Here is a 15,001-nt window from a genome sequence, read left to right on the forward strand (position 1 = left end):
AGTTGGAGATTAAATAAGTTATGGTATATGAATGCTATGGATTATTATTGTTCTATAAGAAATGATCAGCAGGATGATTTCAGAGAGGCCTGGAGAGACTTACATGAACTGATGCTAAGTGAAGTGAGTAGAACCAAGAGAACATTGTACACGGCAACAAAAAGACTATGTGATGATCAATTCTGATGGACATGACTCTTCTAAACAATGAGATAATTCAGTCCAGTTCCAATGGTCTTGTGATAAAGAGAGCCATCTACACCCAGGAAGAGGACTATGGGAACTGAATGGGAATCACAACATAGTTTTTTCAGTCTTTTTGTTGTTTGCTTGCATTTTGTTTTCTTTCACATTTTGTTTTGTTTTTGATCTCATTTTTCTTGTGCAGCATGATAATTGTGAAAAAATGTATAGAAGAATTTGGAAAACAAGGTTTTGAAAGAATGAATATTGAAAATTACCCTTGCATATGCTTTGAAAATAAAAAGCTTTAATAAAAAAATTTGAAAAGTAAAAAAAAAAAAAAAGTTAACTTCAAAAGCTACCCTAATTAAAAAAAAAAAAAAAACAGGAAACTGAGTGGATGCCTATGAGTTGGAGAATGACTGAATAAGTTATCATATATTAATGTTTTGGAATATTATTTTTCTATAAGAAATGATCAGCAGGATGATTTCAGAGAGGCCTAGAGAGAGTTATATGAACTGATGCTAAGTGAAGAGAGCAGAACCAGGAGATGGTACATGGCAATAATAATCAATTCTGATGGATGTGGCTCTTTTCAACAATGAGATGATTCAGGCCAGTTCCAGTGGTCTTATGGAGAAGAAAGCCATCTGCACCCAGAGAGAGGACTGTGGGGACTGAGTATGGATCACAACATAGTATTTTCAGTCTTTCAACTACAAAGGAAATATTACAAGAAAATTTGAAAGGTATGAAGCATACTACTTATCATATTTTTGGTTAGGCAAGCAATTTATAAATACATGAGAGATAGAGAGCAAAATGAGATATAAAATGATAATTTTGATTACATTAATTTAAAAAGATTTTGTAAAAATAAAACAAATGTAGCCAAGATCAAAAGGAAAGCATAAAATTAGGGGGAAATTTTATACCTTCTCAGATAAAAATTCCATATTTCAAAAATATAAAGAAATTTGTCAAATCTCTAAGAATATGAATCATTCCTCAAATGATTAATGGTCAAGGGATATAAACAGGCAGTTTTTCAATGAAGAAATCAAAACAACTTATAGTCTTATAAAATGCTCTAAATTAATTATTAATTAGAGAACAAATTAAAATAACATTGAGATATAATTTTACATGTATCTGATTGGTTGAAATGATTGAAAGAAAAGTGACAAATCTTGGAGGGGATTTGGGAAAATTGGGGTACTAATTAATTGCTGATAGAATTGTGTACTGGTTCAATCATTTTGGAGAGTAATTTGAAATTATGTCAAAAGAGTAACTGCCTATACCCTTTGACCCAGCAATACCACTATTAGGTATATTTCAAAAGATGATTAGGAAAAAAAGGAAAAAACCCTGCATGTTCTAAAATATTTATAACTACTCTCTTTGTGGTGGCAAAGAATGGAAAATTACAAGGATGTTCATCAATTGAGAAATGACTGAACAAGTTGTGGTACACTATTATGATGAAATATTAGTATGCTATAAAAATTATGAATTTGATGACCTTAGAAAAATGTGAATAGACTTACATGAAATTATGAAGAGAAAAATGAACACAACCAAGAAAATATCATATACAGTGACAGTAATATTGTTTTAAGAAGAACTTTGACTGAAGTCATTTTGATCTATGTAAATACTCAAATCAACTACAAAGGAAGAAGCTAACTGCATCCAAAGAAAGAACTAATAAATAGAAATATTTATAAAATTATTTTCCATATATGCATGTGTATATACACACATATATACATAATTGTATCTAATGGTAGTCATATTTAGGGTGAGGTAGAGAGAGAAGAAAGAAAAGACATTTACATGATATCTTTATGATATATTTAAAAGAGTTGCAAATCATGCAGAATAGATTTCATGTGGAATCTCTTTTTAAAAATCATACTATGCTATGGAAATGCTTGTTTTATGCTTAATATTTTAATTTTTCTTCAGTTACATATAAAATATTTTTTACATTGGTTTTTAAAACTTTAAGTTCCAGATTCTCTCCCTTCCTCCCTACATCTAACTCCCATTAAGAAGGCAGATATGAAATTAAGCACATTACTATAAAAGTCATATTGTAAAAGAAAACACAATTTCCCCTTCCCCCCCAAAAAAACCTTCAAGAACAATAAAATAAAAGAAAACAACAACAAAACCTAGGTATGCTTCAATCTGTATTCAGAAACAATCAGTTCTTTAGGTGTGGTTAGCATTCTCCACCATAAGTCTTTCACTGTAATCTTGGATCATAGTATTGCTAAGAATAGCAAAGGCATTCACAACATTGCTATTACTTTGTACACAGTACATTTCACTTTGCTTGAGTTCATAGAGGACTTTCCAGGTTTTTCTGAGAGCTTTCTGCTCATCATTTCCCATAAAACAATAATATTCTATATAATCACATTCCACAGTTTATTCAGTCATTTCCCAACTGAGGGGCATTCCCTCAATTACCAATTCCTTAGGAATTCATGCCTGGTAGTGGTATTTTTAAGTCATAGGATATTCATGATTCCATATCTCTTTGGCCATAGTTGATATCTTTTGATTTTTTATCAACTGAGGAATAGAATAAATAAAATTTAAGAAAATAAATTTTAAAAATGTATTGTGTATGTATTTCCCCCTCCTTCAGTCAGCTGTAAAACATTTACTAATATCTCTCTGTATATAAATGTATATGTATATGTAAATACACATACAAAAGTGTTATAAAACTTAATTTTCCATAAAAATAGAGAACCAGATTTGCTTTTCTTAAAAGTTATTGTTCTGATAGTGGATGTAAATTTTTTGATTTTGATTTTGAATATTCTCCAACTTCTAAGATTCACCAGACCTGGAAAGAATGAAAGGAGTAGCAAAATTTTTAATGAACAATTTAAACTTTTATTTCTTTTATTCATAATTCTGGCACTGACACTTTAAAAAAAGATTTAAATTTTATGTAAAGATTTAATTTCAACAAAATATCATGAGACAATTAAATTTACATCACTCAGATTCTTTGAAATATACAATTAAATATAATATATGCTGTAATGAATTTAAAAGAAATGGAAACTATATATTACTATTAAAAGATATTCAGAATATTAAGTCTGGCAGTACATTTCAGATTAGTTTTCTATAATATGGTAAGTGTTCAATGATAGAGCATGCACTTGGGTGTTAAAATATTTCTTGAAATATCTTAAGAATAACACAAAAACTATTTTTGATTGTTAATGAATATTATAGACTTTGAATATAAATGTGAATAATTGTTACATCTAAAAGATATTATAACAACAAGAGAAATTGTCAAAAAAAAAAGTCTTAGGAAAATTGTTTGGGCATTTATATTACCAATATATCTTCTATTTTCATTTTAAGTATCAACTTTCTTTAGTCTTTCCCATAAAAAGACATGATGTAAAACTGGTAAATATTTCAAAATAATAAAACCTTGGTTTTCTATTTTAAGAATATTATATGTTATTTGGCATTACACTCTGCATCAGTGAAAGGAATACCCATATGATAAAATACAGATCAATCAAAATATTTAAATAAATCCTGTTAGTTAGTACCTTTCTACTATTCTTATTTATATTGATGTGATAATTTCAACATGAATTTAACTATGTAAAACCAGTGTGAACAAGTAAAACATAAAACAAAAATGAACAAATTAAAAATTGTACAAGTCAAGTTACTCAAGTTCAAACAGATTATGTATTCAATAAAAAGTAGAAGATTTGTAGCAATTATATTTTTCAACACAAGTTATTGAATAAAATACTCTCATATAATTTTAAATATCATTAATACTTTGATACAAAATACCATAGTGATCATTATTGGCACAGGTGGTGCTCCTTTTCTAAGCAGCAGCATTCACTATAGAATTAATAATAACAAGTTGTTTAACTTTTTACACATTTTACTATATTTTGGAAGACAGGGACAAAAAAAATTCTAACATCAAAGAAGTGCTTATTTTTCTGACATTCAAAAGACCACCACAACCTAAATTATATCATAAATTAAGATTGACATTAGTATACAAAAGGCTATGAAGTTTGATTTTTAAAAGACCAATATTTCTGCACATAAAACAAAGCTTTGTAATTAACCCAGAGAACTATCTGAGTCATTTTTATAGGCAGCAGCTACAAATAAGCAAATTACATTTTCCATTAAATACTTTGCCTTTATACTACACACTGTTACATCTTTGCTTCTGGTCTGATACACAAAATTTTGCAATAACAACTACAACAATTAAGATTTGGTTATTAGAAATTTGTTATAATGGTGCAAATGTTGGGGTTTTTTTTTAGTACTTGGTAGATCTTGATATATATTTTACAAATTGAAAAATCATAAAATGTTGGCTCATGGGAAAATATTTTCTCAATTTTATCCCATAATATTGTGCTCATAATTTTAAATACTCTAAATATTTTTCCATTAATTACAACACTCAGAAACTAATACATAAATTATGAACAAATGTTTCATTATCCCAAATTGTGTATGGAGTACATTTTATAGAATACTATTATTTTTTGCATTATTTGTGAGTTTCACCATTTTTCTACACTTAAGTGCACCTACTTACTTCTTTTTCCTGAATCACAATTTTCCCTACATAAGAGATTTTAAATGGTAATAAAAATGAAAAAGACTTAATTTATGATTCTTTGCTTCAATTTGTTTTTCCTTTTTTTTTGTTAATTTAAAAAGACCTGTAATGTCAAATATGCTCATAAAGTTCATTGAGTAATATGATTTTAAACAAATTATATAGCTGAGTCAGAAGCAAATTAAAATATCAATATATTATAATTTAATAATTCTATCAAAATACATCCAACATTATGTCTTTCCTAATTAGTTGCAAATCAATAAAATTGGAAATAGCAGGGATTTCACCTCTTTTTCAGTTGAAGCACAATGCACCAGAATTAAAAATGCATCTTTAGAAAGAAATCTACATTTTTTTTTCAAAAAAATTTAATAAAATGATTTTGTGCTCAGACTTTTCTAACTTAACAAATCAAAATTCTATTATATTATATGAAAAGATTCTACCAACATTATTTTGTGGAATTTTTACATGGAATGCTGTCAAGTATATTGTGTTAATTATTTTCTTATAACTAAAAAAGCATAATATTAAAAATTCTGTAAAATATAAACTTAATTTTCTTCATATTCTACAAATCTTCACTGAATCAAAAAGTAAAACTAATTTTTAAGGCTCACTTTTCAGGTATTTATTACATTTAAAAATTACAAATAATTCTCATATTGTGCCTTAGTCTAGTATTTAAAAATATGTGGAATATTGTCTTTACCTTTATATAAAGTGGGGGGAAAAAAAGGAAGACTTAAATAGAACACCAAAAGGGGGTAGGAGATGAAAGTACGATGTCAGTAACAAATAAGAAAATAACTAACTTATTGATGTCAACAACTGCATTTATAGACCTGGTCTAAAAAAAAATCACTTTCTTTTAATATAAGTGGGAAGTTTCAAAAAAGTGGCAAATAAGTTTGTGTATTCAATGGAGAACTGAGGATTCAGCAAAGGCAAATGCAAATAATTAAGGCAATGAATGCAGACAAACTAGAAAAACTGAAGTGGTTATTAGATATGTCGGGAAATATTAGGAGAAAATATTGGGAAGAATACAGGTTCAATGCTTTGTATATTTTCTATGTAAACTGAATTCACTGAATAACTAGAGATTTTCTTCATCATCTAACACCACAATTGCTCAATTTTCTACTTTACCAGTGTAGAGGGTAAGAAATATCAAGAGGACAAAATTCTCCATTAAATTACATTTTTTTCCTGAAGCCTCCTTTCCAAAAAACACCGAGTGATAATATGACCACTGAAACAAATATTCATGTGAGAATATCACAAGAGTAAGATAATTATTTTTAGTATATAAAATGAAAATGATATATTCTTTTTTTCCCCTTCAATTTCAGGACTTTAACCTACCTATAAGTTAGCTTAGAGAATGGACTTAATAGGCTAGATTCTCATTATAAATAACTATGAAGAGAGCTTGTAAAAACATAAAGGGTAGAAATCTGTCCTAGAGCTGTATAGATACCAGTTTTGTACATAAAATAGCATTGTATTATACTGGTCTGCTAACTGTTCCCCTATATGAAATTCTAGCTCATCTTTCCTAACTTATACAAATGGTCTCCTACTCCTTTCTTACCTCTTAATCACAGTATTCTTAGCTTCTTTCAAATACACTCAAATCCTACATAAAAATCTTCTCTTGTCCTCCTGGCGTATTCTTTTTGTCTTTTTTCCCCCTTGGCATTTATATAACATATTTTGTCTAAAAGTAAAGTGCAAACTCCTTCAGGGCAGGAACAATTTTATTTTTGCTTATATTTCTAGTGCTAGCAATACTTTTGCACATAGTAAGCACTGGAGAAATGTTTACTTAATTGAATAGAATTATTTCCAAAAAATATCTTTGTTTATATTTTCCAAAATGTACTAGTGCTTTGTAATCCTAACAAGCTCCCAAAGAACTGCAAGTGCCTTGGAATTTGAGATGCAGTTGCATTCATACACATTATGCTGACTCTGGCATAATCACAGGGATAAATGAATAAATCTAGGGACAAATAAAGATAGCTGTCAATCTTTTATTTCTAGGTGATATTTGTTCATTGTCTAATTTAAATATTAGATTATCTCTGTTAATGTTACTATTCAACAGCAAACTAATATTCTGTCTTAAGGTCACTACAAAACCAAAAAAGAAAACTTTTGCCCTGTGGAGCTGTCACAAATTAACAAGGAAAAATACAATTATGAAAGAAATGACAGTGTATCATATGGACAAGAAGTTTTCTGGTTTCTTTAACGCACTGAACATTAGCCCCTCCAGTGTTTGTAATATAGATTTCTTTTACTAGGAAATTTACTAGGCTCTAGTAGCTGAGAATGCTTCTTGAGTTAGGCAAATATTATCTAGGCTTTTTAGATTACTAATTTGAGGTTGCACTATTTTAAAAAGACAGCTTTCCAAATTACAAAGGTTAAAATATGGAAATGAAAAACCAATAGCATTTAAAGACATTAAACAAATACATTAAAATAGTGTTAAAATTCATCACCTGCATGTTATTAACTATCTTATTCAATAACCATTTTTAGATAGGGAAGGAAAAGTCTAAGTGGGGCATAACAATAAAAATCTGTTTTCTTAATTTAATATAATAAAAGTGTGAAGAATATGCAAATCCAAACCCAACATATCCCTTAAAAGTAAAAAAAAAAATGTGGGTAGTGGTAAAATATCAGAAACCCAAATAGATAGCAATACATTATCCATGTTAATATAATTACTAATAATAATAAATCAAAATAGAAAAAACAATTTTAAGGAAATAAGTATCACTAAAAAAACAGACTTGTTTGTATACCTAACTTTTTGTTATTGTTTCAAAAGTCATAAATTTGATGAAATTAATGGGGAGAAAGATGTTAAGAGCTATTTGCACAATGCTAACAAAAGAAAAATAAAGAGAACATGAATATCAATAAGCCAGAGGTTATTATTAAGCAGCATTTTAGGAAAAACTAAAACAAAAAAGTATTTAATGAAATGGTGATCTGTTATTATTTTCTGTTTGCAACTGGGTACCTAAATTATTATTTAATTAGGGAATCCACTTAAAACTCTTTTATGTTATCCTGGCAAAAAATGCAATTATCAAATTGTATTAGCTTATTGTGCCAATTGAAGATAACAAAATTGTCTTCAAAAGATTCTAAATGTAGTCAGTCTATTGCATTTTCTCTTAGAACCTGATTTGGCTTGAAAGAGAAACTCCACTAAACTATAATGGTGAGAAGTAGGTCTGTCTATACAGAAGGGAATCTTAGTATTCAGATATAACTTTAAATAATCTTTGTTAATGACCTTTAATAGGTAAATTATGGTTGATCAAATTGACATCAGATATGGTATTCTAGGAGAATAACACCCCATATATAGCAGCCAAAATCTTTTCAGTTAGAAGGAAATCATATTTCAATGTTTTAGATTGTCTTTTTTTTTTTTTTTTTGCTATATTGTCACAAATATAATGCTAGTCAGGAAATAAGAATGTCAGGGGACTAAATGTTAACCATGGACAACCAAATTTTGGCCAAGAATTGGTAGATTTCAATATCTGTGAATCCATTTTCTGTTCTTCAATAAAATTTATTGCACATAATCTTTACAATTATTTTAGGATTATGAAGGTATTTAAAACTAGACTGTAAAAATGAGAACCAGGCCAGGAATAGGACAATAAAATTCATCAAAAGCTATTTTTCTTCCCCCAAAAGTTTTTTTTAATATGTTTAGATAGATCAGCAGCTGAAATTTATTCCACATCAGAAGCATCATTGTCAGAAAGATGATAATTGCTTCCCTTCACTCGAATGTATTCTATGTATCTCCCTTCATCAGAATCTAAAGTACCACATGTACATAATTTGTTTTCAAACAATGATTCAATTTCCTCCAGTTTTCTCCCTTTGGTCTCAGGAAGACAACCATAGATGAAAATGAGTCCCAAACCAGCAAATCCAGCATAGAGAAAGAAGGCTCCTGCAATTGAAAATAGTACAAATAGTCATGAAGTAAACTTTTTTATTTTAACAAATGACCAGGTTTTTATTGGCCATTTCTGATTGATAAAGGATATTATTATTATTATTATTATTATTAGTCAGCACCTAACAAAGTTCTTTTAAATATAATAGTCAATAAACAATGGTTAAATAAATGAGGGATTGACAGCAAAAGGTAGAAAGAAGGCAAGGACAGAGTGATGTGATATATATAGAAAAAGTAGGCATAGAGAGAAAAGAGAACTGGCTAGCAAAGGTCTCAACTACTTCTAATCTCTAAGCAATTTGATTTATTATTAATTTGCTATTGCTATAGAAACTTACCTAAAGTCTAGGATTCTTGTTATGGAATCAGTAATATAGCTGGATTAACTTTTGGTTGTCCTAGTGCTAAGTGACTAAACTGTCTCTTTATTTCATCCATGAAGCTATGTTATGAAGGCAACCATAAACTAAGGCTAAGTAATAATATTTTATAGCAGTGGACCATCTTCTCTTAATATGTAGACCTTGACTGTATATATAACTCAAAGCCCATCCAGAATGATAAAAACAAAGAAAAAATTCAGAATGTTAAACTATGACACAATATGATTATACTGTTTTGGGTTACTTTTAATGCTTAGTTTATTTTTAATGTTATCTTTAGTACTGTATTTATTATTAAACAAGATACTCTGATGAAGCAGTTTACAGGTGACCTTAAACAGTAGTAAATTGAAATCTCTGTAATGGAATTTAATTGAGATTAAAGGAAGTTCATACTACGTTTCCATATGTACTATGAATTAAGTTTAACTTGGGAACAAATAAGTCAAATTAAGATTGTAAGTTGCCAATATTAGCCTAAGAAATCAGATTTTATCAAAAAGTATATGATGGACCATTTAAAAGGTAAGTAACTGGTCAACTCAAATAATTAAGTTAATATAGAATTGCATCATTTTGAATTAGAGGAGATCTTAGATATAATTTAATCCAATAGGGTCATTTTTATAAGAGAGAAAATGATATCTAGATAAATTAAGGGATTTGCTCAGATACTCAGGTACTTGATAGAACTATGTCATCTTGCCAATATTAATTAGCTAAGTCAGACTTATTATACATGCAGACATGGAATAAGATAAATGTCATAAGAAGTATAACTCATTCCATACTGAGATTTCTTACTAGCAGTACAGTTTTGTTGTTAGGTTATTTCAACTGTGACCAACTTTTAGTGACCCTATTTGGGATTTTTTTGGCAAAAATATTGGAATGGTTTGTCATTTTCTTTTCCAGCTGATTTTATAGGCACGCAGAGTTAAGTGACTTGCCCAAAGTCATAAAGTAGTAAAGTGCCATGGGCTATATTTGAACTCAGGTTTTCCTGAATCCAGGTCCGACCTAGCCGTCCAGCAGATAAATAGATACTCATAAAAAGCCCTACTTCAATATTTAATTATAAGACTGATCTTGTTTTCACAATAGCTATAGAAGGAAGTATAAGTATATTCTATGAAGATGGTAATTAGGGAAAAAATCACCTAATTCTAAGATTGTTTATATAATTTAATTAAATTGTTACTATTTCTAAAGTGCAATTTTTGTATAATAGTGTGTTGTTTTATTTGGGGAAGTACTGAAAAATATCTGTATTGATATTCATTTAAAAATTAAAACTTAAGAAATAAAGATGTAGCTGAATGGAAGAATTATTTATTTGTTTTGCTTGGAGAAGTGAAATTTTTGGAGCATCTTCCAAATGAATTTCACAATATGTCCTATAGAGGGCAGGAACTCTGAAAAAAGTATACTTAAGACTCAGTATGATGATGTAGTCTTACAACAAGATATTAACTCAGTGGAATTGATGAGATAATGGTTCCCTAGTGATATGATTGGCTTATACTCAGTATGATGAATTGATATAATAGAGTATTTAAGAGGTCAGAGTCAGACTGAAGTCAGAGACTGAGATGTGCAGACTCCAGACTGGCTCTCTGGCTGACTGGATGACTGGATGACTGGAAGAGATGAGAGACTGTAAACTGGCTGATTGACTGAGACTGCTGGTGCAGACTGGGAGACTGAAGGAGACAATAAATAGACTTTGGACTTCATTCCTGACTATTCTCGTGGTGATTATTCTGCTGAGACAATGGCTCAATTCGAAGGACCTCCAGAAAGCTAGCCAGAACATTACAGTATCCAAAGCAACAAGAGATATAATTTCATATCATATGTTATCTTAGGTGGTAATGTTCATTATAAGCATTAATTAAATATACTATCATGAAGATAACCTGGCTTATGCACTAACATTTATTGCAGAGAATGGAATAGATAAATTTTGTCAGGAGATCACAGCTGCCAAGATGACTCTCTGAATGAGAGACCTATTACCTATTTCTCTAATATAGAGTGATAACCTGAGAAAGAAAGCCCAGGATGGTCACCTTGGAAGCCCTGTAGAGCAGTAACACAGCCAAGTAGAATATCTTGGTATTACAGCCATAGACTTTAAACTGCAGTGCTCTGATTGAGACAGCTCAGGTCCAGAGACTCTGAGGCCCCTAACATTCTGTTCTGAGACAGTAGAAAGTATCTTGAATGTCCATTTCTCTGCATCTTCAAGATCCATGTGGAGTCTACCCTGAAAGGTAGAGGTTAGTATAAGAATTCAGGAGACATATAGTGAGAAAAAGTGCTTTTTCTCCTGTCCATCTAAAAATATGGAATATATTGCAACTTGTTACTGGCACAAAGCCTCTGTTCTGGAACCTGAGATAGAGGAAAAAATTGGATCATAAAGCAGTATTAAAAACTGCATTAAACCCAGAGATCCTCCAAATGGAGAAAATGTAATAATAACATGCAGAATCTCAAAGGAAAAATGGATTTTCCACAAGGATTATATGGATTCCTGGAAGAAATGAAGCAAGGAATAAAACAAAGAAAATAAAAGTTCTTGAGAATAAGGAGAATAAGAAGCTGAGAAAGTTTAGAAGAGAAAATTGTAAATCTCATTCAACAATTGAAAACTAGATCAAATGGAAAAAAAACTTCATGAGACAAAAAGAATAAGAAAACAAAAAGAAAAATGGAAAAAAATAAAAAATTAAGATATATGATATTATAAGCAACTAACCTAGAAAACATCAAATGGTGCTAATTTAAGGATTACTTAACTCAGAGAGGGTGAAGTGGCAGAGTAAGACCACACCCAAATTCACCCCCAAACAACTGTAAAATAACAACTCAAAATGAATTCTAGAGTAGTAAAACTAACAAAAGGCAAGGCTGAACCAGTTTTCCATCCCAAAAGAATTTAGAATGTCAGCAAAAAAATCAGTTTGTCCCATGGGATAAAAGGGGAGCAAAGTCTTGTGCAGATGGCATCCAGGTAAGCCAGCAGCAGGCAGTGTCCCAGCAAGGTAGCAGTGAGGTCCTCAGGCTTGGGACAGGCCAACACAGAAGCTCTGTGCCTCTGGTGCAGACCAGCAGTGAAGCCTTGTGTCCTGGTGCAAGAAGCTTGGGACAGTGGTCCATCCACTGCAGGCACAGAACCCAATTTTAATAAAAAGTTAAAATTTACAAAATAAGCTGGAAAAAAGAGGAAATTAAAAAAAACCTGACCATTAAAATTTATTGTAGTGACAGGGTGTACATCAAAACACAAATTCAGAGAACAACAATGTTAAAATGTCTACATAAAAAGCCTCAAAGAAAATATGTTTCTAGGTTTGTCTTGGCAGGTAAAATAAAAAATATATATATATTGAATATTACTCCAACTTTAAATTTTTTAATTTTAAATGGAATTTCTGCTTCCACTCTTGTTGGACTTTGTTGTTAATATATAGCTACATATATGTATATATATATATATATATATATATATATATATACATTTTTGTATATACATATACAGCTTTTGGATTTCTTAATAAATGCAACTATTTTTTTCAAAATGTGTAAAGGGCAGAACTCTGGAGAAGCATACTTGAAACAAGGTATTAACTCAGTGGAATTGATAAGACAGTGGTTGTCTAGTTTAGCATCATGATTAATAGTTCTCTAGTTCAGTATGATTGATTTAATCTTACAACAAGGTGTTAACTCAGTGGAATTAAGATAATGATTCTCTAGTTTATATGTACTTTATACTTAACATAGTTCTACAAGATTGACACCTATTCTACAAGATTGACACCTATGATGATGTACTTATAATAGAGTATATAAGAGCCAACAAGGACTGGGAGACAGACATTCAATCTCCCACCATCTTGGTGGCTGGGTTGGTCTCCTTCATTTCTTAACTGAAACCAAGGCCCATTGAAGGCCTCCAGAAAGCTAGCTGAGCCCCAGGTGAAGGAGACAGACTATGAAAGAGACAATAAAGACTTTGGGACTTTATCCCTGACTATTCTTGGGGTGATTATTCTGCTAAAAACAAGGCTGGTCCCAAGACCTCCAGAAAGCTAACCAGAATATTACAAAAATCTATTTATATTTAGGACATCAAACAGTTCAAGGATCAAAGACAACTTTACATATACATACACTAATAGACACACAGGAAGATAGTTAGAGAGACCGAAAGATAAAGAGAGAGAGAGCGAGAGAGAGAGACTCAGTTAATTTCTCATCTTTCTGTTTTTATCTTTAAAAGGGCTACTTTTTACATGGAATAACTTTCTGGGAAGGGGTGGTATAATGGAGGAAACTGGACTGAAACTGATTTTTAAAATGAATAATTTATAAACATAAACAAGGATTTTGATTGTATAAATAGATAAGCTTGATTCAGTTTCAGCTTTTTCTATTGTATCTGCCTTGAGAAATTCTTAATTTTTTATGAGAATAATTTAAAAAATATTTTGTAAGGATATTGGGAGACTGGGCCATTTAAATATTAAAAAAATAATAATCAGAAAAGCATTAAACAATTAAAGAATCCTGGGACTTCTGGGAGCCAATATAGGTGAATACACAGTAAATCGCTATAATTGTATCCAAGGCAATGCCATATCCCCAAAATAATAACACCCCCAAATAAATCCCAGAACTAGCAAAAATATGGGATTAAACAATATTTAGCCCAATAAAATTGGAATATTGGCAAAAAAGGGTCTGTATCACTCAAGTAAAATAGGAAACATCCCAGAAAACCAGCAGCAAGCCCTACTTCAGTAAACCAGTGGAAAATCCTGAGTTGCAATTTGATGGAGCAGGCAAACATCAACACCAAGAGCCTCCATGTGCTAAGGCATAGCTAGGGGAACCAGGCTGACTCCAATTCTGAGAACTACCACATGCTTCAGCACAATCCCAAGCAGAGGCATCCTCCAGTGACCAGAGCTCCAAGTGCTTCACTATATAGCCCTAGGCAAACAGGTAGTCCACCATGCGTGTCTCTGGGAAACATAGAAACATCCCCACCTACCTTAGCACATGCCAGACATGACTAGGACCCCATTTCAGCACCAGGTAAGTTGCTGACTCCCATGGCCTCAAGCAGGGTCAATTGCTCCTATCCCACCCCCTAAGTCCCAGCAGAGAAGAAGGACTCAGGGAAACATCAATACAGTATCAGGTAAACAGCCAGGCCCTGCAACCACTGGCACAAGAAGACTAAGACAGTGCTTTGGAAGCACAGCTAACATTTAAAAGAAAGGAAAAAAGAAAAAACAGGCAAAAAAATTGAGCAAAAAAATTAACAAAAAAAATCTGACCATAGAAAGTTATGTTGACAGGAAAAAATAAGATTACAAACCCAGAGAAGGACAACAACTTTGAAACATCTATGGGAAAACCCCAAAGAAAAATGGGAAGTGGTCTCAAGCCTAGAAACAACTCATGGAAGAGCTCAAAAAGGAGCTTAAAAATCATATAAGAAAAGTAGAAGAAAAATTGGGAAAAAAAAATGAGTCATGCAAGAGACTATAAAAAAGGAGTCAACAACTTGGGGAAAGAAAGTAGAATGGCCAAAGAAAAAGGAGACACAAAAATCCCCAGAAGATTGAGTCACTGCTAGATGGCAGTTTATCTAAAATAATTCCTAAGACTTTTAGTATACTCCAAGCTCCATATAAGTCAAGAGCATGATATGGTAGAAAGAAAAGTTACTATAATCTCAGGACG

At 31.0% G+C, this 15,001-nt stretch overlaps 1 protein-coding gene across 1 annotated transcript in view; it reads right to left on the bottom strand.

The window, feature by feature from the left end:
* Positions 1 to 5,689: 5,689 nt before the first annotated feature.
* The window catches only part of SLC2A13 (solute carrier family 2 member 13), a 134,884-nt gene continuing 125,572 nt past the window's right edge, over positions 5,690 to 15,001 (bottom strand). The window contains exon 10 of the mRNA XM_031940525.1: positions 5,690 to 8,846. Within this exon, the coding sequence (XP_031796385.1) occupies positions 8,620 to 8,846 (227 nt within the window). The 3' untranslated portion in view covers positions 5,690 to 8,619. The remainder of the gene's footprint in view (positions 8,847 to 15,001) is intronic.

The sequence above is a fragment of the Sarcophilus harrisii genome, chromosome 5 (assembly GCF_902635505.1).
Source record: "Sarcophilus harrisii chromosome 5, mSarHar1.11, whole genome shotgun sequence".
NCBI classification, from domain to species: Eukaryota; Metazoa; Chordata; class Mammalia; order Dasyuromorphia; family Dasyuridae; genus Sarcophilus; species Sarcophilus harrisii.